The sequence below is a fragment of the Adelges cooleyi genome, unplaced genomic scaffold (assembly GCF_023614345.1).
Source record: "Adelges cooleyi isolate 19-005CV unplaced genomic scaffold, UGA_ACOO_1.1 ACOO_flye_CR_arks_rails_tigmint_CR_PRNA_30, whole genome shotgun sequence".
Taxonomy (NCBI): Eukaryota; Metazoa; Arthropoda; class Insecta; order Hemiptera; family Adelgidae; genus Adelges; species Adelges cooleyi.
The window spans coordinates 20,743,868-20,770,567 of NW_026095971.1; the positions used below are offsets into that span (position 1 = coordinate 20,743,868).

At 30.0% G+C, this 26,700-nt stretch overlaps 1 protein-coding gene across 1 annotated transcript; it reads right to left on the bottom strand.

Moving 5' to 3' along the window:
- Positions 1-1,758: 1,758 nt before the first annotated feature.
- Positions 1,759-19,942, bottom strand: LOC126838306 (IDLSRF-like peptide). The gene is made up of 4 exons (XM_050572633.1): positions 19,782-19,942; positions 5,895-6,026; positions 4,017-4,169; positions 1,759-3,414 (listed from the first exon to the last, which is right to left on the bottom strand). Exons 1-4 carry the CDS (start codon positions 19,882-19,884, stop codon positions 3,221-3,223), a joined length of 582 nt encoding a protein of 193 aa, XP_050428590.1. The 5' UTR covers positions 19,885-19,942; the 3' UTR covers positions 1,759-3,220.
- Between the last annotated feature and the right edge of the window lie 6,758 nt (positions 19,943-26,700).

Here is a 26,700-nt window from a genome sequence, read left to right on the forward strand (position 1 = left end):
TGTACATGATGTGATCACAACAGGCTTATGTACTTTCTGGATAGGTGCATACGCCCATACAGTGTAATGTCTTAAGAAAGAAGTGGAAAGCATTCGTTGAAATGTGAATTGCATTCCTTTTTAGAGGAATGCAATCATGAATGCATTACGTTTATCTTTTAAGCAACGAGGAATGGAAATGCATTAGTTTTATTTCGGAATGCAAATGGACGAAATTCCAAAAGCATGGGTATAAATATAATTTCCATTTTAAAATTAAGAACTGGTTTTAATCTTAGTCTTAGCCAAAATTGTCACCTTTGTGTCTATTTTTAATCTACCTACATCTATTTAAAGGTATATTATTACAAAATAAATGTAGATAGAGTTTACCTACAGCTTCTCCATCTGTACGTTTGGTAATAATGCATATTTTAATATATATATTTAGCACAAGACTAAGCATGGTTTGTTATACATTCAGTTAAAATACAGTTTGTCACTTGTCTTTTGGTATAACATTTTTTTTTTTTAAATATTCATCAGTCATGAAATGGTAAACAAGCAAACATAACAAAAATCTATGTACTCATCATTATAATATTATTTGTAATTATTATATAGAGCGATCACAGTGGTGTGACAAAAGTGCATATTGTATAAACAGAATGGCGGTATGTTAGATCATCGTCGTGGCACACACACACTATATAATATTATGTGCTTACAGCAATTATTTGTCATTACAACAAGCGATATTGATTGTTTCTAAGAAAAAAAATAATCAGACTACTACTAATCTACAAATCTAACCCAACCAAATTAACAAGATGACGAGGCAAAAAAAAATACAAAAAAAAACTTCAAAATTAATTATTCACATACTTATATAACGGGCAGAGCAAAAAAATTGTTCATTGTAAGATAATTTATGCGGTTGCATGGTAACATAATGGTGGGAAAGTTAGTGTTTGTGTAATTTTTTACCGGACTGTAATAATTATTATTTCTTTTAGAGAGTAGACTGCTACTAAGAACTACTAATGTCACAGATTATATTCAACATGAAATGGTATGGTCAGGATGATGTATAATATTTGCATGTCGGCGGTCACTATTATGTTATTACCGATGCTCAACCAGAGTTTAGAGTAGACTAAGTTCAAAATCTTCATTGAACCCAGTCAAAATTGTTTTTATATCCATTTCGACAATGAGGGGGCTAACAATACTAGTTTTTATTCATATCTTTGTTTTATTACATACCAAGAGGTTCAACTGTCAAGTTTAATGACTATTATTATTATATATTTCTATAAATTAGTTTGAAGTAAATACACATATTTCTCAATAACTTTTTGCAGGCTACCATCTGAATAACTGCTATTAGTGGTACTGTTATATTATTGTACAATTACAACAGAAAACGTATTTGCCGTTTGTAAAATAAGTACTCTGTTTATTTACTCAAAGTAAATATTGGTTAACTATTTTTTAAAGTAGACATACATATAGGTTATCTTATGCTGTTTATCTTTTAATATGCGTTTGGGCTGTCGAGTGCTCAAATTAGTTGGCCCCATAAAACAATATGATCGACCTAATATTTTATTTAAACGATAAGATATTATGTTGTGCGGTTCGGAAGCTTAACTCTTTTTTAGGTTTTTATTAATTTTTTTTTTGTTTATTTTATAATCATCAAACGAATGAAAACGTACAATATAATAATATACTTGCATATAGACTTTTTATGTATTTTAAAAGAATAAATCGATCTCGTAGATGAGAAACTGTTCATAATAAATATAATATTAATATAGTAATACAAATAATTAATGGTTCACCGTGTCGAGTCGACGACTGAAACATTATATTTAAAATAGAAGAAAAAAATCGTGGTTTGTGTATATGGTTTGTGTGTGTGTGTGTCGTGTGGTCGTTATCTTGAAAAAGGTAATACAACACAAAACCTACGATTGATTTAATTTAAAATATAACATATACATAGGCCGACTCGACTTGGGCTTGACAAAATTTCCACTATAGAGTACAACAATTTTGGTTTTTGAATGAAAAATGTTTTAAATAAATAAATAACCGTATATAATATAATATAAACGATGTATCACGATTGTAATAATAGTAAAATAAGTGATTGAATGATAATAAATAATACATTGTACTTATAATCGTTATACATAAAGTGTTTTGTTTTTTCCATTGGTGTTCCAACGAAATCATGATGTGCCAAATGAGCTTACTCTACTCTTGTACAACGTTTAGGTATCATGATTTGTGTATGATGGGGTAATTCATATTATTAATGTAAGAATAAAAAAAAAAATACAAACAAATTTTTAAAATAGGTACTATAGTGTGTGTGTGTGTGTTATACATCCAAATGACAAAACGAGATAAAAAAACAAAAAAGTAATAGTAAAACGCTTAAAAAGCTATGTAAATGGTAAAAACATGATAAAAATCATGGTATTTTATAATATTGTATTATATTATGGTATACATATAAATACAATAGTATTACATCACGTACACATCAGGAGTTGGGCCGTTCAAATGTGAGAATGTAATTAATATTATAGTAAGTAAAACGTAATTATTGGATAAAAGCTACATATTAAGCAAAAACAGCCAAGATCAAAGAAAAAAAGACTTCATCGATAATAATAATATTGTTATTATAATAATATAATATGTAGATTTATGATAATAATAGCTCATTAGGCACACGTTGTTCAAAAAATCAGTTAGGTTAGGTACACAATAATATTATTACTACATCATCATGATATGTATATGATACGATTTGTCGACTATATTATTATATTTTTTTTTATAATAATGATATGTTTAAAGTTGCGATTCACATTACAATGATATGTATTTAGTATTGCGGTGTCTGTCTCTTGTTGTTATAGGTATTTTGCTGTTTGAAATGAAATAAACAATTATACGGTTTGGAATATAAACAGAAAACTAAATATTTAGGTAGGTGGTCTGTAAACGGAAGTTAAAGGTGGGTAGATATATTATAATATAGATAAAATAACATAAGAAAACAAATTTCGAGAAAGGGTATCGTTCAGTGTATGCCCTTTGGGTTTTAATAGAGGTGTTCATACAGTAGTTGGGGGCACGATAAGTGTTGTAATGTTGATTGGGCTTTGGTAAAAAAACAATAATTAACGGTTAGGTGAAGTGCAATCTTTGTGCGCCGGGTTCAGTCGAGGAATCCAGTGTTGACCAGCTTCTCCAGGAAGAACTTGACATCGCCCAACTCTGAATCTTTAATGCCCAGACTCTTCAACATGCCAATGTCGCCGTTTTCCACGGCTATGAACACCGAACGCAAGTGTTCCAAATCGGATCTCATCAAGTGCAAGGCGGCCCCGAAATCTTCAATCGTTTGCGATTCTAAAATAGACAAAACAATATATTTTATTACAAAACACTTATTAGTATTATCATCATCATCAAATGTACAGCCTCGAATTTGAAGCGATCGCCTAGCATGTAAAATATTTCCCAACTCAATCCCACCCAAAGTGTAAACGAACTAAGCTGGAGTAAACTAGACTATGCTAAAAAAAAAAAAAAGGCAGTAACATTACAACAATGTGTCAAGTACGAAGTATTGTTGCTCTATAACATGTGATATCGGTATAAATCGGTCAAGCTGGTAGTTGTCTTAGTGTGATCTAGACGATCATTGGTTTTGAGGTAATATTTAATTAAGAAAAGTATAAGAGATTATGTACTTAAAGCTGCATTTTCATAATTAGCTAGAATGGTATGTTTGTGGCCATCAAGATAACCTCTTATGATGACTGTGTGTTTATTATTAGTTATAAAAAGACTGATAGCTCAAACTAAAAGAACCGCAACGAAAACAGTTATTTTTTAGTAATTCAATTTAAAAGTACAAGTAAAAAAAACCCTGTCATGAGCTGGTGTTTTTTGAAGCGACACGATAAAACCTTAATTCGATTGTTGTTCTTATACATCATAATACTAACCTGAAAGTGTTATTGCCACTTTTTCGACGCCTCCCAACGGTTCCAAAGCATCTCTGGCCTTGCTGCCGAATAGTTTTTCCAAATAGTTTGGCCCGTGACTTGCCAACAAAGACTGCAGGAAACTCGAGGTCTCTTCGACCGGTGGTCGTTTAGCTGAAATCAAGAAAAAAAAGGAAACAAATAAACAAAAGAGTTTAGAAATAAACATTTTCTGTACAATAAGGCATTTCAGGGGTCCCTTAAGGAAAAAAAAAACACCAATGCGACAGTCTAAAAAATAGTAGTAGTATTTTGGATTAACTCTCAATCGTTTTGGAGGTAATTTACTTATAGAAATATAATAATTGGTGTGTTTGCAAGCAAATTATACAGCTTCAGTTCTTCAGTATCAATCGCTTTAAGTTGTTTATATATAATTATTATTTTTAAAAATATTGGTTTTTTTTTAATTGGAATTTCAAACTTATCAATACTTTCGTTTGGATAATTTATGATCATGTGAACTTGTTTAAGGAACATTTAAGAACACAACTTTGTTTAAATGAACTATACAGTTTTTATTGTAAATATATATATATATGTATATATATTATATGAAATAAGTCTTGTAAACTATCAATATTATAATTTAATAAATAATGAAATATCATACTCAATGAAAGTAGGTGGACATTTGCTTTTGTTCCAGAATGCTACCTAACACCTACATAATATTATGCACACTGTGTACCGGTATCATGCATAAAAAACTATGTGTATAGCTAAAAAAATATAAAATGGAATATCCATTAAGATAATTACGCTCGACGCTAATTTTTTTTTTAACCTTAATAGGATTTTAGTTTTAACATAGGCCATATTGTAGTGTACACATTTTTTTTAATAATGCAAAATTAACATACAGTGAGTAACATCAACTGTTCTCCTATTGTGTTCTGTGTTCTTTGATACTAGTTGGTAAAAAATCGCCACTTTTTTATAATTTTAAATTATTCTGTTTTATACAATTTGACGGGCATTTTATTGAATAGAATAAGTAATTAAAGCGGAGAGCTGTTTATTTAAAGAAGGCTTATTTAATATGTGTTTAAATAAAACTTTATGTATGGTGTGTAAAAAATGGACCATAATTAAACAAGTGTCACACAAAGATTTTACACTTGCAAAAGAAAGTCTAGTCTTATTTGTTTTTTTTTTTGCATTATTTATTTTATTATATTCATACATTTAATTACAAAACGCTCCAACAACGGTGTAAAGTTTACATTATGAAAGAGTTTGCGCACGAAAGTTTGCTTTTAACAAACATGCTTAGTCTTCCTTTGTCTTTCGACGTAAATACATTAAAATAATTTACAAGAAAATGTGAAAAGATCTAAAAAACGTACACGGCATGTTTTCGTTTTAATTATAATCGGTTGAAACTTTCCACGGCTTAAGGTTAAAAACGTATACAGTACCCATTTTATAAAGGATATATAAATTTTAATATAAATAAAAACTCACATATCAAGCTGAATAAAATTACAGTGTTTTGTGATGGTGAGTTAAGTAATGAACGCGTAAAAGAAATGCTAATTAAATATAGTCAAGAAAAGTGTTTATAATTGTATATTTATCAGTAAAGGGTTTATAAGTATGGAAATAACTAAAAAAAAATGGAAATCGCAAATATTTAAATAATTTATTATTTTTTTGTAATTAATGCAAAACCGTTGGGCACTTAAATACCAACTGTTTATTTTGGTTTTATCGTTTAAATCGGTCACTGCAACTCGATTTTATAACAAACTACAGTCAAGCCAAGCGGGTAAGTTGTGCTTGTAATTGTATATGGTGTCTTTTGTTAAAGTATATAAAAAAAAAAACACTGTTTACCTGCAGTGCAAAGCCTCGCATCTTCGTCGTATCCATCAGGACAATCCGGGGCACCGTCGCACAGATACTGGATTGAAATACAAGCCCCATTTCCAGGACATTTGAACGGTTCGTATGGATGACACGGTTCTCCTGAAAGCCATATAAAAAATATATTTTATTAGTGTTTCATTATAATAAAAAAAACTATTGAAATATCGGTGTTATCATAAAAAAAAAATGGTAATCGAATTTCAGAGAAAAAAAAACGAATATTCTATAACAATATGGAAATTCTACAATAGAAAATTCCAAAACTTATTTTAGCCAACCCAACTTAGGTTCTAGATCGACCTACTGCAATAATAAACCTTCGAAAAAAAAACTGTGTTTTGTTGAAAAAAGCAGTTCGGCATTTTGAGGCCAAGCCAAGTTTTGTTTTTATTTTTCAAAATAAAAATAACGTATAAAACTGATTTGTCAATACTTTATGAGTATCATACAATTATTTTACAGCAATGGACGAACTAGGTTCATAAGGAACATAAGAAATTACACTTAACGATTAGTTTTGTAGTGGTTATAGTATAAGATATAATTTGAAATTATTTACAGTTCAGACTGACGGTTATTAGTTAAGTACTAAGCGACATTAATGATTAAATATTGTTAATTTATGCAAAAAGTATGATTATATACCTACGTTATTAGTGCTGCATAAAATTTATAAGAATAAACGATAAAAACTTTATTATCTTGAATTTCATGCCATGCAAATCATTTGAAGGAATAAAAGTTATAAAGTCACGAGGAAAATGAACCATTTTTGTTGAGTCTAATTGTAGGACTAAGAAAGATAAAAAGCAAATGCAAATTTTTGAATAAGAAACTAGGTACGGAAATAATAACTTGAAAGGACGCCTAACGAGTTCGTTAACTTTGAATAGCTTTTATAATATAGTTGTGCTGTTTTTCTAAAATGATCTTTTTCATATTTAACAAAATAAAAAATGATCTTTTGTCCTTACGAAGTGTAATTAACCCTTTTATATTTTATATAGTTCAATTTAAATAATTATTCGCATTTTATTTTTACATTTGTTTTTAGTTTTTCTGTTAGGTATATATTTTTTTCAAGAATGATTGTAGAAATTATTAAATATGTAAATAGAAAACCAAAATGTATGATAAGTATTTATCGCCATTATCAATACAAGTGTTTAAGTTGAAAATACCATTAAAACAAATTAAAAATGTGTTATTTTACTACCTCTAGTTGCTTATGAGATTATAAAATTACTATCTCAAGTATTGTAGTTGAGATTATAAAATAATTATTTAAAAATTATTATCCTAATTATAAAGCCGAAAATCCTCAGGTTTCTATGTAAAGTTATGTATACATATTTGTTTTATGAAAACACCAGTTTTAGTTTAGTCAGTGTTAATTGTTTAATTTAAGGGCCATTGTTTTTTAGCTTATATTATAATGTAAGTTTTGTTTATTAATGTTGTATACTTAAAATGTAAGTAATACGATTTGCGTTGCTAAAGACCAACGACTTTAGGGCGATTTTGTTTTCTCTTTCTTCAAATTTTACAGTTGTAATTTTTTATCCTTAAAGAGATTATGTTGGCAACCTTGATGATATGTATTTTACCGGTTTAGTTCAGTTCAGCTTTACGACGTCGATTTGTCATCGCTCTTGGTTTTCCTAAATCTCCTTCATTCCTTGTGAAAATAATCTTTTGACGTTTATATATATATATATATATTCTTTTTTTTTTGGATTTTACCAGCAACGAATTCGGATGAAATATATTTTCTAAATGTGTCAGGTATTCATATGTATTTGTAAGAATTACAACCGGAAATTAATTATGTTAAACCCAGACAAAATTATGAATAACACAGTTTTAGTTTTGCTTAGAAGATATATTTTTCATCTATACCTATAGACTTGAACATTTTGTTAAGTTTTGTTTGAAATAAACTTTGAATAAAATAAAATTAATCTCATGAAAATTTTAGAAGATCAGTGTAGAGTAGTGAAGCACTTCCCAGAAGTAATAATTTTTTATTGGCTTCAAGTATTATTTAATATTAGTGTCCAGGCGATAGAATATATAATTTATATAAGTTGTATGATTTAGTTGGCACTTTAGTCGAGACAAGATAAGTAATGGTTATTGTCGGTGTACATAATTAACTATTGATAAATTATACCTTTTGGGATTTTAAAATATATTTGATACAAATATTTTGTTTTCTAACCGTATAATATTATTCCAGTATAATTTTAGATCTTTCTATAAAGCTGTACCTACTAAAATATAAACGGACAGCGAGCCATGTATACATTCATTTTTCTTAATATACAGTTAAGGGAGTTTTGTTTTATTAATAATAAATCAACTTAGGACTTTGCAGGACATGACCTATTGTGTATTTTATACTATTTATTCGTTTACCTAGAACACACAAAATGCATAATTTATGTATAATATATTTTTGTATTTCAAGTATACGCAATGGCTTGTAAGGATCCGGCACAAGGAATTACTTCCGGTATTTTTTTTCTCCAAAGTTATATTATTTATGGGGAAACAAAATTTATGAGTGAAAAATAGGGAGTTTATATTTTGTACAAAATAAATGTATATTTGTTTACCTACAACGATTCTGCGATGAACACAAAATGTACAACGTACGGTTTTAATAAAATTATGTTATAATAGATAGCTTTGTAATATATCTTCAAGACAGCATGAACGTTACCGCTGCCTGTAAGAAAACTTATTAAAAGACGGGTATTGTTATAGTTTTAAAATATATTTTTAAACCGGCTATTGCGGTTGATTATATAAAATAGTTTTTACGAATCAAGTAATTTAGTATTTTATTTTATTTTTTAGAACAAAAAATATGAAACAGATAGATTAGACATGACCGCACTAATGTATTAACATTGCCTACACAAAACGCCGTCATACGGGTGTAACACTAATATTTTCAAGGGATTTTGTAAAACGGAAACCAATTTTCTTTATAGCTTAGTGTAAATATAAAAAAAAAAAATCACTGTTTGGGCATCAGTTAGTACACATAATAATCATGTTATTGGTATACTGGTTTCAATACAAAAATTCGGTCATCTAATTTCTGAAATCTTTTATGTTTTATAGGTACCAAGTAGTAAAATATAAGAAATAGCAAAAGTACAGTATATTATAAGGCAATACCAATGGCATCGAGTAGGCCGTTGATTTAGAACTAGTAATACATAGGTACTGTATGTATGTACTACTATTAAACTGTTTAATGTGACTTTGTAATAAATAATAACAAGAAGCTGGCAGAGATTTTTCGTGATATCGAGTGTAATTGTTCTTTCCTAATAAAATAAACATTTTTCGAGGAGGTTTTTGACTAAAAACGAACTCGGATTGTCTAATTTGCAGAGTTTTCAGATCGACCAAAGTGTGTGTAGTTTCCTGTATTTAACTCAAAACAATTTTTTTTGTTATAACATAATGGATTGTTCATGTAGACGGTACTTGTAATACAAATAATAATAACAGTAAATGTTGTGTATGTTTTGTCTACAGTAAAACCGACAATGGGAGGTTATTATTGTATTGCGTGGGCGGTAAATGACCACAGAGTATTATTATTATTTTGTTGTTACTTAAAAGTAGTTTTGAGGAACGCATTTAAAAAGAATTGTTTTTGTATGTCCCAAACGAAATTACACTTAATCGGAGATTTCCATCTGGACGCAACCGAATATGAAAGAAAATTGTGTTACTCAACTGTATAAACTGTCTATCATAATAATTAACATTGCTCTATTAGCCACGTGAAAGAAAAAATTGCTTACTTCAATCAACATAAGGATGGACCTCTTTTGTATTTGGACCCCAAAAAATGTGAAAAACATGTTTTGATAGAGTTTGGCATTATAAAAAAATCAATTTTCATCCTAATTTGTTTGCAACATGTATTGTAATCCTTCAATTCTGTTTAAATTTGGCATTCTTTTCTTTCGAACAGTAATTAACATGTTGAGAGGGTGAGAACTACATAGTATACAAAATATAGTCTAAATAAGAACCATCCTAATGGCGCGTACATGCTTTTCTACGAAAACGATAAAATATTTCAAGATGTTTTTTTCCTTGGTTTCTTTTTTCAGTCTAAAATGTACAAATAAAACTCAAGAGGTCGTGTCTAAGACAAATAGTGACGGTACAGATGACGGCATGAAATATTACAACCTAGTGAGAAATGTGGTCACGTAATAGCGATAACTTAGCACAGCTTTTTTTTCATTGAAAACGTCTAAATTTAAATAACGGCACCTCGTCCGGACAATTTTCGTATAATAAATAATAGTAATAACAGATGACAAAAGCGATCAGCAGAGTGGATTTTCAAATTAATTACAGTGACCTCTCGAGCGGCGACAACGGATTATGTTAGATCTAAACATTGTCTTTCCGACGAATTCAGGATTATTCCTATCAGTCCCTAATCTATCAATTTGCTTTCGAGACGTCACTTTAAACTATTATATTATATTATTGTTTACAGTTAATTCGCTACAATGGAGAAAGTAAGGTTGTAGGTGAAAACAACCCAAATTCTATGTACAGAGTGACATAACAGCTGCAGCCATACTATTGATAACATTTTAAAACACTGATAAGAACTAAGTGATAAGAGGTGATAACAACTTTTCGAAGGTGAACGTGATTTATGGAAAAAGGCTATATAATTATCAGACAAATTTTACCACACTTGTATGATGTAATTTTTTTTTCAAACCGAATCTGCATTTAAAACTTAAAATAATTTTTTTTATTAACCTTTGATTGTATTATGGTTTTCTCGAATGAAAACAAATTATTTAATGTTGCTTTCGCCTACAGTATTAATTGTACAAAAAGCTGTTATTTAAAATACTTCTATTTTACGTAACTTGCTTTGAGAAACTTTGTTCTTGTAATTAGTAATTAGTTTGGATTTAACATTTTAGTGGTTTTGATATAACTAGACGGAGTGGTTTTGAAGCTACTCAAAGGAACAAAGTACAATAAACATATTTCTAACTATTACTGTAGCTTTCATCTCGCTGCCATATTTGCTCTACACAAGTATAATTAATTAATTTACACACTCAAATAGGGGATGTCAGTATTAAGGTAAAGACTTTAAATCATGAGCAATATCTATGAAAATTTGTTGCTTTTAATTTAACGTGTAAAATTTGTAGAAATTTTAATATTACTTTGAGTAACTAAAACTAATTACATAATATTAACTTTGAAGTATTTTTGTTTCTGTATCAATTGCAATAACATTTTGCCTGAAAATTCAATTATCCTTCCGGCGATGGGGATTTAGCCCAATAATATAAACTTAATTAAGTTTATTTTTGTTTACCAGAGAGCCAATGGAATTGTGTGTTAAATTTAATGAGACACAAAGGCAATGAATGTGTAGATTAATATCCATGAGATGTTAAAATTATTATTCCAATGTGCCAATTGTAAAACAGGAATGATAAATAATAAATAATTTTGAAAACAAATGTAGTTAATTATAACAACAACAACAAGGGAAATGCGTAGATTGTATTATTTTATCTAATTTACATATTAGTATATAACCCTTTGGCAACAGTATGTTGTTGTTCAAGTCTATCGAAGGAGTGTACACAACCCCTACTGGTGTTTTTACACAATACAATTGCACATACGGTTATTCATTCAGTGCTGCAATTGAATAGTTTTATAGCCGTTCAAGACCGTTTTGATAAAATAAACCATCGAGTCATGTGGATTTAATCAATTTTATGATGACAACCCGTTTCCAGACAAACCCTATTAAGCAGGCCACTGTATTGGTTTTTTGAAGTACAACTTATTCTATTCAAGTCGAACGGGGAAAAACATTAATCCTATATATTATAATACACAGACAATGCTGTTCATAATATAATATACCTTAGGGATGTAAAACGATACTGTTATCTTGGCTCGTCTTGTTCGAATTTCATTTCTGAATAATAAAATGTTCTACTTATACCGTTTTCCAAAGGCCATGATGAAAATAACCGTTATGCGATATGCCTGTGAGCGTTTCGAATGTCTAAATCAGTATCTTTGTCACTGCGAAAATTGAGACCTTCCTGTCATAAATAATTTATATTATGTTGTGTTTTGTTTGCCAAACGGAAACGACGGTATATTTTCTTTTCATCTAAAACGTGAGTTGTCTCATGCTGGCACGAGTCGTCGCGCAAGTGTAGAAATACTTTATTCCAAGACCAAATTCACCTTACAGGGGAAATCCGCTATTGAGTTCATTTTAGCGTTTATGTATTAACACAAAGACATTTGTAAAGGATATAATGTGTAATCTGCATACAGGTATTCTTATGTGAGAATGGAGGGGTCACCATCGAATATCAAGACTAAGAAATAGTAAATAAGTTCTACCAAAGGCATGCAAGTCTAACGACGGGGTTCAGTGAGAAAATTACAAAGCACTACCCCCTCTGTAAGTCATAAAACAACATGGTATATGTATACTACTATAGTATATTATATAGTGTACATTATTATACATAAATAAACTTGATGAGTAATAATTGAGTTTTGCTAAAATGTGGCCCCCTCCTGTGTGATAATCATTATGGAGTATTCCTTGTTGTTCTGTCAACGCAGTGATTAATAACGCTTTATTTTGTTTTTTAAATTAATTTTTTTCGTGAACAAAAATGACGTCATAATTATTAAAAAAAAAACTTTTAAATGAAATTCGTTTGCATTCAGATTGAAAAATGTCCCGACCTGGGTGGCAGCCATTTTTTATACCAATTTCATAGAAAGTAAAAATGCTACATTAATTTTCCATGATACATAATAAAACGTCGAGTTAGGTGATGATAACAGCTCCTTCATAATATATTTGATAAATCATACAAAAATGTTAGGTTGGATGAAGATTATAATGATTATGATGATAACTACGTTATATATTTAATAATTCGTAAAAAAAACCAATAAATATCATGGACAAAACAATACATGCTCACAAAATGGCAGCCTCTTACTAGTGGACATTTTCACAAGCAGCCGACTATGCTACACGCGTTCCATGTATTGGGCTCAGTGATGCAAGAACGCAGTGTTAATTATGTGGAAACATCATTAAAACCGCACCGTTAAACTTTTAGATTATACAAGGGATAAAGTTTTAACCGAACCCTTTACCGATTTTGTACTTGATGTGTTTTAACATGTATATGTTATTGGGTCGGATACAAGAAATTTTTATGTCGCCATTTTCGCGTTACGCAAGAGATGTGATAAGAAATCAGGTAGAGATAAGAGATATGTGATAAAAGCTAAATGATAAGAGATAAGAAATAAGTGATATGTCCTATAATAAACTGCAAAAAAACATTCCATGATTCAATATTGAATTTTTGAAAATATAATAACTGTACGATTTACCTTGCGCTCAAGTTATGAGTAAAAATACAATTTGGAAAATTAAATTGTTTATTTTAATATCTTATATCTCTATTATAACTAATTTCACTAAATTGATATTAAATTTTGATTACATGATTTAGCCGTATGCAATAAGAAGTTTGACAAAGACATAATATCGAAAAAAACCGTTTGATTTGATTTGTAAAATATAGTCTTTAAAGTCGGACCACTTAACAAAACGGATAGAAAGTAATCGTTACAAAAAAAAAAAAAAATGCTCAATGGTTTTTTTGTTGTATAAAACGCAAATGTAAATAAGTCAACGGAATTTAGTTTCAAACTTGTTAGTTCGCATTTGGTTTGGCCTCTGAATACTCGACTATATAATATAATTATAGTTATGTATTGTGTATGGTTACTGTTATTTTACTTTTGTGTTTACACGGAATGTAAATTAGTTGCAGATAGAATTTCTTTATTATAATCACCACGGCTGCAATTGTATAATGAAAACTGAAATATTATATTCCACTGGGAAAACGGCGACGCGAGAAAAGAGAAAAGAAACCAAGAAGAATGTATTTAATTAAAAACAAACTGCATCAAAGGAAACGTATTTTCATAAAAGTCCTGCGCCAGTCTCGTGGGAGCATCTTAGTGTTTTAATATTATAAGAAACCCACCATAATTATTATTCACGAAGGATATTTTTTATCTTACTTAAAAAAAATGTATAAATATATTTCTAAGATAAATCTAATTGAATACCAGTTTTAAAAAAAAATAAATTCCATTAAATCCTTATAGCAAAATTTGTGTGGAAAATGCTAAAAACGAAAAAAAAGTATTGACGTTGACAGACTCGACTGTGTTTGTTTTGTTAACTTATTGTCGAAAAATCCGTTTGAACATAAAAAAATTAAATTACATTTTTGTTAAAGAACATATTAAAATATCAATACAAACCGATCGAGGTTTAGACTTTTTTAAATGAAAAATAACGCCGTAAAATGGGATTTTTTTTTATTTAGGAATGTTTTTTATATTATATCTTCCAAAAACAAACTCATATCAAACGAGAACTATCAAGCTCTGTGGACTTTTAATAGAACAAAATATAACAGAAAAATAGAAATTAGATAGGTATTGTTCAGATTATATATTATATCAGTTAATATACGAGTATATATATATATCAGATATATGCTCATAGTGTAAGCCAAATGGTAAATATTATAGTATATTGTTGTTTTTACACACCTAGGTCGAGTTGAACACCAAAAATATATTATGCATAAGTACAGCAGGCCTGAACATGGAGCTACCGGCTTTCGGTATGTATATTTTATAATGCAATCAACCCAAAAGTCGATATGCTTTAATTGATAATTGCCCTTGTTAACGCTCGAGTGAACGGTGATGTTGTAGATTTGGTGGTTAATATTTGATGAGAACCGCACGAAGCTATACCCACTGAATATTGTATAGGTAAAACGAAATCATTTAAACGTCGAGCATTGCCAGAGCTGTCGGTAGGTTATTTTTTTTTTATACTGATGATATCCACAAATATATACAAAATTTAATTGGTTACCTGTGATGAATACCAAATTAAGATATAAATAGCCAACTATTTGTGATAGTTACCTAAGAACTCAAAAACTAATCTTTGATGTACTTAGGATATTGATCTTAACTAATGCATCGATGCAAGTTTGCATAGGACTTCATCTACCGCTATTCTATCCAGTAAAAAATATTAAAAAAAAACCAAGACGGACTAGACGGAACTTAATGAGTTAGTGACGGACTTGGCAATTTAATATAACCCAAAAATTGCAACTGCGGCTTTTTAAAATATTTTTATGTTTTAGGTATACATTACAAGCTACAATTGCTTACAACCCAAGTTAGAACACTTATAAATCAATACATATATAGATTAACACAAACAAATACACTTTAAAAATTAGAACAAATATGGCTGTGTACAAAGAAAAAGCTTACACAATATGTTGTACTGATTTTTAATGTAATTTAATAAGAACATTAATAATAAAGCAGATTCAAAAAGAAGTGGGAGTTTTTTTCCCAAAACTATAGCTTTTCGCAGTAAGAACAATCTTTCGAAACTGACATAAATTATAATTATGCTTTTTTGGATGGCATGAACTTTTTCAATTTTGGCTTTATAAAGTAATTCTGAACTGGTTATACTCCTGAAATAAGTGACAACCTAACAGCCACAAGATGCCAAAACACAATTTACAGTGCTATACTTATACAACAAAACATATTAGTACTTAAAATAAGTACTAAACAATTATAAAACATAGAAACAACACAGAAACACAAAAATGGATACTAATTAGCAGTACGCATAAGATGAAAAATAATTGGAGAATTGAAGAAATATTTGGTGGACGAGAAAAGAACAAAACAAAATGGGCGTTACATCGAGTTGGACGAGAAGGGACTCTTAAAAATGTAACTGCATTAACAAAGATGGGAGAATTAATTGCACCGGGCAAACGTTTATGAACAATATTTTAGATTAATCCCAATGCAATTTAGTTTCCTATCTATATCTGTGAATGTTATACACTTTGTTTGATAGCATATTAGAGTAAAATGTTTTCTACAATAATCGAATTTCTTGTAAGTGGTTACACGTATCTCAGGTTATCCGTAAATACCGAAGTGCACCATCTGTTTTTTTTTATCCAATCTGTGCTACATTGCGTTCAGACACACGATAAAGTAAGTGCTAGGCATACAAGTCCAGAAATTCAATATATTATATATATATATATATATCTGTTGTCGGTTGTCTACCCCTTGGGAAACACACGTTGCAGCTCATTTTTGTGTACATTTACTACACACACACACACATAATATACTAGAGAATAAAGATGCTGCGAGTTCTTAAAGTAGTTACAGCGTGGCGAGGAAGAAAGTTAATTTTTCTTTCCGGACATAAACTACTTTATTTGCACAGCCAAACGACCAGGCGGATATCTTTACAGCGAAAGCCAGACGGACAGTCTCTTAATGTCCACCGGCGGTCGCGTTGTCAGTGTGGTAAGCCGACGTTAGATTTGTTGTAATAAAACAGCATTAAAAACACCGTGTAAAAAAAAGAAAACAAATATGCCCGCCCCCAAACCCGGGTTATCCGCAAAAACATTTTTACGGCTTAGGGAAGAAAAAAATGTATGTATACAGGTACTGAGATGAGGACATCAATTTGCTTTAAAAGTTACATGTAACAGACTACTTTAGCCTTAGTTTTTTTTTTAATGTATAAAATGTGTATACTAGAATGATGTATAAACACAACTTGTTCAGGCCGGATCATTGGAATTTCAATACTATTACACCAAATCTATAATAACACTTCAAAAGTTTAAAACAAAAAATGTATATTTTGCTTTATGCGATCAAATACAAAACAAACGTTTGATTCGAAAATACAACCATAATTAATAATACAAAACCCACATTTCATTAATGAAGAAATGTTGTTTAATTTGTACTCTAATATCCAACCTATAACATAAGTTGTTGTATTCCTCTTGCTCTATCTCTCTCTATCGTCAGGATAATCCGGAAAATACTATTATGTATTCACTGATGCACATGCGAACGTGGGATAGCATACAAATTGATTGTTTATTTACACTTCTGCAAACTCGGTATAGAGTCTAAATCCACTAAATCCGAATGACGGTGGGATCAATAATGTCGTGGAAAAAAAAAGGTCTATACCTACTTCTATTTTTTTTATTGATATCGTTTTTAACACAAAGCCCATTGTGTTCTCCTTCATGATGCCCACGGGTCATAAATACTACTATTATATAGGTTATAGCGGGACTAAAACATGTTCTATACTGTCTATTATATTCTACTACAATACATAATAAGTCCTTTAAAAAAAACCGCTGGTCCGTCCCACAGCGTTGAGACGACACAAGGTTAATAGCATGCACACTTGTGTTAAATATGATTATTGAAAAAACAAATATATATATTTATAAAATTATGATTTCTCCCTTACTGTGGGTTTTTCCATAGATCATAATGTATATGTTTTGGATTTGATAGAGTTAAATTTCGTCCCTAACCCTCGACAAAGGTGTCAATATTTAAAAACTATACGGACTTTTGAAAACGGATATTGAATAGAACAATAGAATATTGTTGAACGGGAATTTAAAACGGGAAAAGAGGCTTATCGGGGCGGGTTGGTTACCCCTCAAAACCGTTTGCAGCCCCCCGCCGTATTATTTCCATTTCCCTGATAATATTATGCAGCAAGTCATCCACTTAAGCCGGATTGCGTGCGTGCAGCCCCTTTAAATCCGCCGACCGGGTATATATAATAGTGTAACAATATATTACATCATAAACTCAACGGAAATGTGCTTATACAGCAGACTGTTCACCTACGCACGGCTGTACCGGATTTGCCTACCCGAAGCGCCGGATAAGCAATCGTAATGAAAAACGATAAAATATATGTATACAAAATATAATACAACAGCTAACGACTCTTTTTAACTGACTCTTTTTACAACTTTGATTGTGTGATTTGCAGTAAAACGACCGTCCGGCAACAAAGTCAAATTGTCCATTACATTTCCGCGCCTTTTGTGTGTATTAAATTATTCGCTTTTGAAGTATTATTTTCGACTTGGTTTACAACGCGTGTAATACTGACAAAACAATTTCAAAGGGTGCGTGACTGACGTTTAAAAAAAAAAAATAGTTTTCAGTTTGTATAGTTATAAAAATATTGTTTTGAATGAACACAAGTGTTAGGATACATTACACAATATTACAACAGTTGAATGTGTGTTGAGCTTAAAAATTAAAAAAGTTCCAAGCATTTGAGTTTATATATATATTGACTACAAATTTTCCAACATTATAATAAACCTATTATTTTTTTGATTATTTGATGGAAAAAAAAAATCAAATATTGTATCATTCTAAATGCGGGTTAGAGCCTTACCATAATGCGTTAAAGATACTAACTTTATTCGGTTGGTTGGAATAAAGTATTGTGAACTATTTACCAGCTGAAAGTTAAATCCGGTAAGTTAGCTGATGTCAAGATATTATAGGTAAAACATTTTTTTTTACTATAAGCGCTCTCATAAATCGTTTTTTCTTTTTTATAACCTTGATGAATTATTTGAATGATGCTAAAACATTCATTAGGGGTATTTCTTTTCCGGTCTAAAATGTTTAAATTCGTTTTGACCGAAACTTTAATTACCTACATGGAGCTAGAGAAAAAATAATCATACAAAAATGAAAAATGTTTTTTGATAAATTCATTTTTTCAATAATAATATAATATTTTAAATAAGTATTATAATATAAAATATATTATTATAATAAATTAATAAAATTAAATTTATTAAAATATATTAAATTATAATATATTTTAATTTTTTTTAAACATTTTAAAACGCAATTTTTTTATTTACAAGAAAAGTAAAAAATCTATTTTCAACAAAACCTAGTAAAGCAGCCAAAGATTCGTATGTCTATAAAAATAAAATAGGACCACCCTAAGTAGACTCCAACAGGCTTTTCGGTTTTAAACGACACCGGTATTGGCATTTGGTTAAAATTCGACCGACCTAAAAAATATAAATAAAATGATGCAGTCGTATAATTCCGGATCTACCGTCATATAATATATTTATCTGTATAACTTGGGTCTATAAGGATCCATTTCACGTTAAGAGGATAACGTCCTACCCTGTATGTATTTCTTAAAGAGTTAGGCGTAGGGAATTGTTTGCAAAATCTTTATTTAAACGTTAAACTGTGATGTGTAGCTATGACTCTTTTTCGGTATTTTTCAGCCTCTAGACATGTCATCTAAACATGTTCACGCAAAACCGAAACGGATATTACTTTTCAAAGTGATTTTAGAGATAAAACACCTATAATAACGCACACGAGGTTCTCTGGGAAATCGCTTTCAAAGGTATCACTATATATTCGTTTGGATGTAAACACAATTGTTAACAAATTTTGCCTCTAATTTTACATAATACCGCGCTTTTGACAATTCACCAACATGTCAACAAAGATAACAGAACGGTACCAACGGAGTATCACATTATTAATCAACTATCGAAAGCCCAAAGCTCTTGTGTAGCTTGTCAGTCAATGAGTTAACGGGGCAACGATTAAACGGTCCATAATGAACTTTCGGCGTGACCGAACAAACCCTTAGTATGTTGTAAGCGAATTTGGCGAAAAAATAATAATAAAAAAACAAAAGTCAAAAACAAGTTTAAAAAACAAAAGTTTAAGACAAGATTTACAAAGTCGTATACAGCCTGATGCACATAACAATTATTATTATTTGCGTACCTATGTTCCTCTTGGCGTGCACGTGTCCGTACAGTCGGTTGAGATCCAGCGCCGAGCAACAGCACAAGATCATCGCGGCGGTCAGGAGCTGCTGGCTCGCCATGATTATGGTCGCGGTACTCGGCTCGGACGGTATGTGTGACACTGCCGTGGCGCGACGGCTATCGGTCGGCCGGTGACGGCGGCGGCCACCCACGGAGGTGGCCAACACCCAAGCGCGCACGGAGCGCCGGCGCAATGGTGGCGGCCCGCTTGCTCTACCGCATACCTTTTTACCGTAGCCCGTCGGCCGTCCCGTGAACACATACATACACGTATATAATATTATCACATATATACGTCATACAGTCCCATGGTAACAGGTAGTGTATGTGTATACATATATAATAATTATAGGCAACGTTGTTGCACACACACACACACACACGTACACGCAACAACATAGGGCGTCCCAACGCGAAAGCTGGACAGGAGAGTGGAAACTGTCGCTACACTCTACAGGGCGATCCGCCCGAAGCGGGACACTGGATTTTTTAAAAATCTTGTTTTCCTCATACTTATAAGTGTATATTTTACTATTATGTTCTTAGATACTTTCAAAACATTTTTATCTTCGTCAACAAGTATGTACTTGATCTGGTTTTACCTGTAAGGGATGAAGATAAAAATGTTCAAAGTATTGGACAATATAATAAAATATGTATAATAGTAATAAAAATAATACATGAATATAAAATAAAAAAATTATAAAATCAAGTCAAAATTATTTATAAAAAAAAAAATTAATTACAGCATTGTGTGTAATATAGAGTATTATTTTTGTGGTCAAGAGTTTATTTAAATATTTCATTATTTTATTTTTATAACAGATTTTTTTTTTATGAAATCGTATTGCGTAATTATTCTATATTTATATCTGTTTTTTTTTACAATTTAAAATCGTTTTTTTTTTGTTCTGTGTACAGAATTTTGTTCGTTTTATGCATGTTTCAATCTGCATTTAAAAAAAAAAACATTTTTGTAGTGATTAGTTTTACCGGATTGTTTAATTTTACTGTACCAGTTCGTCGGAGATTACCAATATACAATTTTACTATATCGTAGAATTAAAATTATCAATCAAAAGGTCACTCGCGTAGGAGTCACCCTTCAAAAATATTATAATATTGTAATTGATGTCCTCTGGGGAAAAAAAAGACAATGGATGACACATGCGACAACAATCCCTATGGTAACGCACACTAGGCTAAACGACGGGCTTTAACACTATAATATATTACATAATACTACCTAACATAAATAAGTTTGAGTAACTTACAAAGCAGCGTCTGGCTTGACTTGGGTCTTGACTTAATAAGAATCTGGCCAGAAGTAAGAGACGAACGAGGGGTAACACGCATAGATGATAAAATAATGGATGGCATACGCCAAAACTACTAGTACTGTAAGGTGAGGTTAGGTTAGGTTAAGTATTTTTTTGAGGAAGAAAGTAATATATATATTATTTTGGTTTGAGAGGGACAGACGATAATAGACCTTTTTTTAAGAGGCCTTTGTTTATGAGTTAATTTCTCAATTAAAATGCTACAAAATAGCATCCGTGATTGCTATGTTCAACTGTTAAGTGTGCGTTAATTATAATATTTAAAATCATCTTAATAGTTACAATTTTGAGTTGATAATAGTAAAAGTATTGACAATCGATATTATTTAAGATAACCTCCTTAAAAGCCGTTCTCGGAATGGCGTTTTACAAAGCAACGTCGTTGTTTATTTAAGAGATTCTTATTAGTATACCATCGATTTGCATTTTCTACGCCACCAAAATTCAGTGACAAAGATAATTTATGTACATAAATACATAGAGACAAATAATTGCTTGCTGGGCAATGTTAATTTTGCTCCTAATCTTAACTGAGGTCTGTACCCGACTTCGTTTCTGTAGTATGTAAATTATCTTATACACTTACATAACGCCTTCCGAACAGTTCACAAGAAAAGGTTTTTGGTTAAAAAGGTATTCGTTTAACATTAAAATTTGTAGGTAACGTTTACTGGTAAGATTTTGCTTCTAGAATATTATATAACTTAATCAAATTAAAAAAAACCATAGTCTTAACTATAATGCACGTTCTTACAACGTAACAAGGTGTACATATAAGACACTCTGAAACAATTTTACTGTTTCTTTTTTATGTTTATAAAGTTTACAAGTAATACATGTATTATGTATGTTACAACTAAATATTTTTGTATAAAAAAAAAAACCCCGGTTGATAAAAAAAATAATTGAAATTTTAATTTATTACTGTTTTTTATTATTAGTTTTTTCATATAAAGTTATGATGAAACTTTTGAAAGTAGTTTTTTAAGTACATCAATACTGCATTGTATTTTTATTACAAATTTTTAGATGGAAAAATAAATAATATTAGTAACCTAAGAAATCCATAAAAGTATAAATTTCTAAAATATAAAATCGATTTTTTCGGTTTTTGGTACAGCTTATTTTTTAATCACTGCACTTTAAAAGCTTTTAGTTATTTTCAGCAACAACAAGGGAAAATATAATGTATTGTGTATAAAACATGCATATTGTTTTATATATTTTTTATATAATAGTTGATTTTATAAAAAACAAATCAGACAAAATAAAGTAACGTTAAACTGATTAAATACATATAAGAATTTTCAGGCAAATGAAGTTTACACTTATAATGTGGTAAATTAAGAAAATCCAATAATATTTAGTGTCCAGATAAGTATTCAGCTATATATTATATAGTTATATATATTTTAATATTCTGTTTTGATGGAAAATAAGTGATATTATTTTATTATTAAAAATAACAAAGTATACTGAAATTTGTTGTGATTTCCCATTTTAAAAACATATTTGGCTAGATCTATACATTATCTTGCTCGTGAAGAGCTCTTGCGATATTCAACGGATTCTTGTAATTATTATTAACAGTATGAAACAGTATTTAACTTGATTAAAATTTTTTTACATTTATTTTACATAAATTATAATAAGTATTTCTTATAATCTATTGATATTCTGTTAACTTTTACATCTTCATAATGAATATTGCAATATAACAATTTTATTTTGTTTATGAGAAATTGTGCTTTGGCTTCCTCGATACTCTTTTTGAATACTTTCCAAGCAAAGACAACAATCAATGCCTACGCAAACATTTGAATTTAATTAAGTGTAATTTATTTTCTAATTAAAAGCAATAATAGCCCATGCATTTTAAATTAATATATTCATTTCCCCAGAGAATCCTTATATTTAATTTGTTTATTTTCTCGGTTCATATTTAGCGAATAAATTTTTATTGCTATTATCAAAACAAAATATTATTTTTAACCAACAGCAAAGAACATAATTTTGTCATGCGGTTTAACAACCAAGAACTTCAGTCTAAAAATTACTGAATAAATTTATATAGTCAAATAAAAAATTAATTTTGTATTATTCACCTACCTATGATATTAAATTGTTATAGTATTAAGTTTTTTAAATATTAAAATATACAGTGCTTATACAATATACAGTGTGTTTAATATAATGTATGTATAATATATTATGTGTAATTTTTTTATCCTTAAAAAAGCCTTTTCGTTTTGTTTTTTTTTGGCCCGTGAATAGATTTAAAAAAACGTTTTGACCGAAAAATGTTGGCACTTGACCCTAAAAAGGTTAGCTGCCCCTGTCATATACACTAATACAAAACAACATACAACCGGTATAATACAATATATTGTTTATTGCAAACATACTGCTTATTTTAGTCGCCCTTTTTCTTTATAAAGAGCGGTCTTTATTTAAACGAAAGTAATATCTTTATAAATACACTTCAATAGTTTTATAAATTACAAAGTATATGTTATATAAAAATGTGTGGGATTACACAGATCCGTTGAGGTACTCCCACATCAAGTGAAGCCAGTATGGGAAAGAAAACGTAGCGTTATAAGTACCGTTATAGTACCTTTGTAAATCATTAAAATTTGATAATTTTCAATACAATTTAGAGATTTGAGTCATATCAAACAAATTGTCCCTTTGGAAAGAGTATAAGTCGTTGATGGAGCTCTACCTGTCTCGTTCATCAACTTGCTGTTCACAATTTGCTCCTAAAAGTTTATTATTTCTTTTTTTTTTTTTTAATTAATCGACATTTGAATTCACCACGGATGACGCTCAAAGTGGAAACTGGTGGTGGTTTTTAAGGGGGGATGTTTAAGAGTTAGAGCTTGTTTTCGAATTTTACTGAGGCGGAAAAGGGAGGGGGTTTACCTGCTCAAGTTTATATATAAATACACACAATGAACAAATCCTACTGTGGAAAAGAACGGAAAAACTAATAGGCCGAGGCGAACGAAATGAATCGGATTAGTTTTCTGGTCGTGCCGTCAGCCACGAACGCCTACAGAATTACAATTATTGCTGACTGATGTCTTTTTAGAAAAAGGATAAGTTCTAGTTTCGAATGCCTACGATTACTAGATGATGATAACAATAATATTATCTAATCAGTTGGGCCGGCAAATACCGCACCTGTACATCTCTTTAAAAACCATAATGTTCAAATGGAATACATTTAAACAGAGGAGACAGAATGAGAGAGAGAGAGAGAGAGAGAATAGTTGTGTTCAATGTCATAAATACTATAAGTTAAGAGCTTGTAAAATGGCTTTGAAATTGACTGTAAATTGACTTTGAATGGGTATCCATCCCTATTTTGTTGTACCATACTATGGTACCTGTATACTTTACTTTGCTGAAGTTGTATTACACACAATAAATATGTTAAATAAGACCGTTCCAAGGTTATAATCATATTGCAGCACAAAACTTGAAACGCGAATTTGAAAGTTTTCCGACATGTAAACATGTATGACAGGTTTATCTGAACAAAAAGGAAGGACAAACTTTTTTTATGCAGTACAAGTTGTTTATTATTCAAAGGAAAGTATGGTAAACAAAATGTTTAACGAATTCCTATCTAAAAAGCCGGTCTAAACTAATTTATTGCCGTTGTATCCCATATTCATTGACTGTTGATTCACTCTGACATTTTTATTTTTATTATTTTAAAGTTTTCCTGGCCATCTAAACTTAGAGTTATTTACAATAAAGTTTTTGGCGGTTTTAAATATGATCACTATTTACAATAAAAATAAAAAGAATAGAAAACATATAGTAATTTGGATAACAGTCACTCTGACATAACAACCTAGAAATTTTCCCTTATATTTTGGGGGTTATCCTTAAATTGACTACATTTTTTGAGAATACCGTATATGTAATGGCCCCTTTCTAGTTTTACTTTCAGTCTAATTTTCAGACGTTAAGCCTTGAAACTGATAAAGTGATATTTCACTTAACCTAACAGAATAAAGTAACAATTGAAAAGACTTGTTCTAAACTGTTAGCTTACACGAGAATAGTGTGAAAAGTGAGTGACTATATAAGACATTTGGTCCTTTTATGTAAGACCAAAGAACGTTCTAGATACAACACATTGTACAACAACAATTTTGCTATTGACGACAATATTAACACTAGTTTTACATTGAAACACTTGTGATCGGTCAACATAGATCACATCATAATATTGTGCTTATACTAAGCCAACAAGTTTTTCTCCTTTTAACAGCAACAACAACGAGTACTTACAATTCTAGGAATGGTATAAATATAAATAATTTATTATTCGCTATTACAACAGTTTTGTAATAACAAAAAAAGCTCCCACTCTTATATATTAATATTTAATGCCTGTGTTTGTAGTATACATTTTAGTGAATAACGTCGAAAATGCGGCGTTGTAGTAATTTGTGTCGACAAAAAAAAAACCGTTACACTAATAACCGTAAGAACGGCGAGCACTATACTAATTGGCGGCACGTCTAATTGTGTACATTATATTAGTATATAATGTATATATATATATATATATATATATATATATATATTATATATTATAATAATTAAAAAATACACAATGGAGAAAAAAAATGAGTTATTACATTTTTTCTTGAAACTTTCAATTAATTGGTAAGCGTGGCTGGTGCCATTCTCGTTACCTAAAGCGGTTACTAAATGTTGATAGACACAATTCTTGGAAATACATTTGGAGTGGGCTTTGAAAGCTCTTCGGAATAGATTGCCACCACTGCCCTCTTATAACGTTATTAGGCTAAAACTTACATTGTTTTCCTCATAACAAATTTGAATACATTTATTTATTTTCATTTTAAAAGATAAATAAAATAATATTACAATATTATAGTGTGCAAAATATAATATATAATTATTGTCTCCTTAAGCAAAGCTATAGTAAAGTTCTTCGCTTTACTTCTTTTAGTATACATAATATAAAACGAATTATTGTGTTTAAGTTAGAACGCAACTATTAACGATGGTCAATGCAATAAGTTAGTTATAACGCAATTATGAACGATAGTTGCTTAACAGTTACATAATGAAACGGTTCCAGAAGTAAATTATTTGAATTGTGGGTAAGCATTGCATGTTTTCGTTGTACTTAACACATTGTGTTCAGCCCAAGTCGACCGGACATACTTTACCCGGACTTAATTAAAAAACAAACGCCATTCGGTAAAGAATGACTTATACCGGGGACCTATAGGTCGTTGAAATTAATTATTGTAATGAGCAAACAACGGCTTTGTGTGTAGAACGTCAAAAGCCCAAACGAATACTGTACAAATTAATGACAGCTTTGAAACAAAGCTTTAAAAAGTAAAATGATATCGTCAAACTAAAATAATTGTACTATTTTATTGACTATATATGTAGAAGTATTATTATTAATCACGTTAAAAATTTAATTTAAGTTTTTGTCACTGACCTTTAAACAGTAGCTTTAGCTGTTGTTCT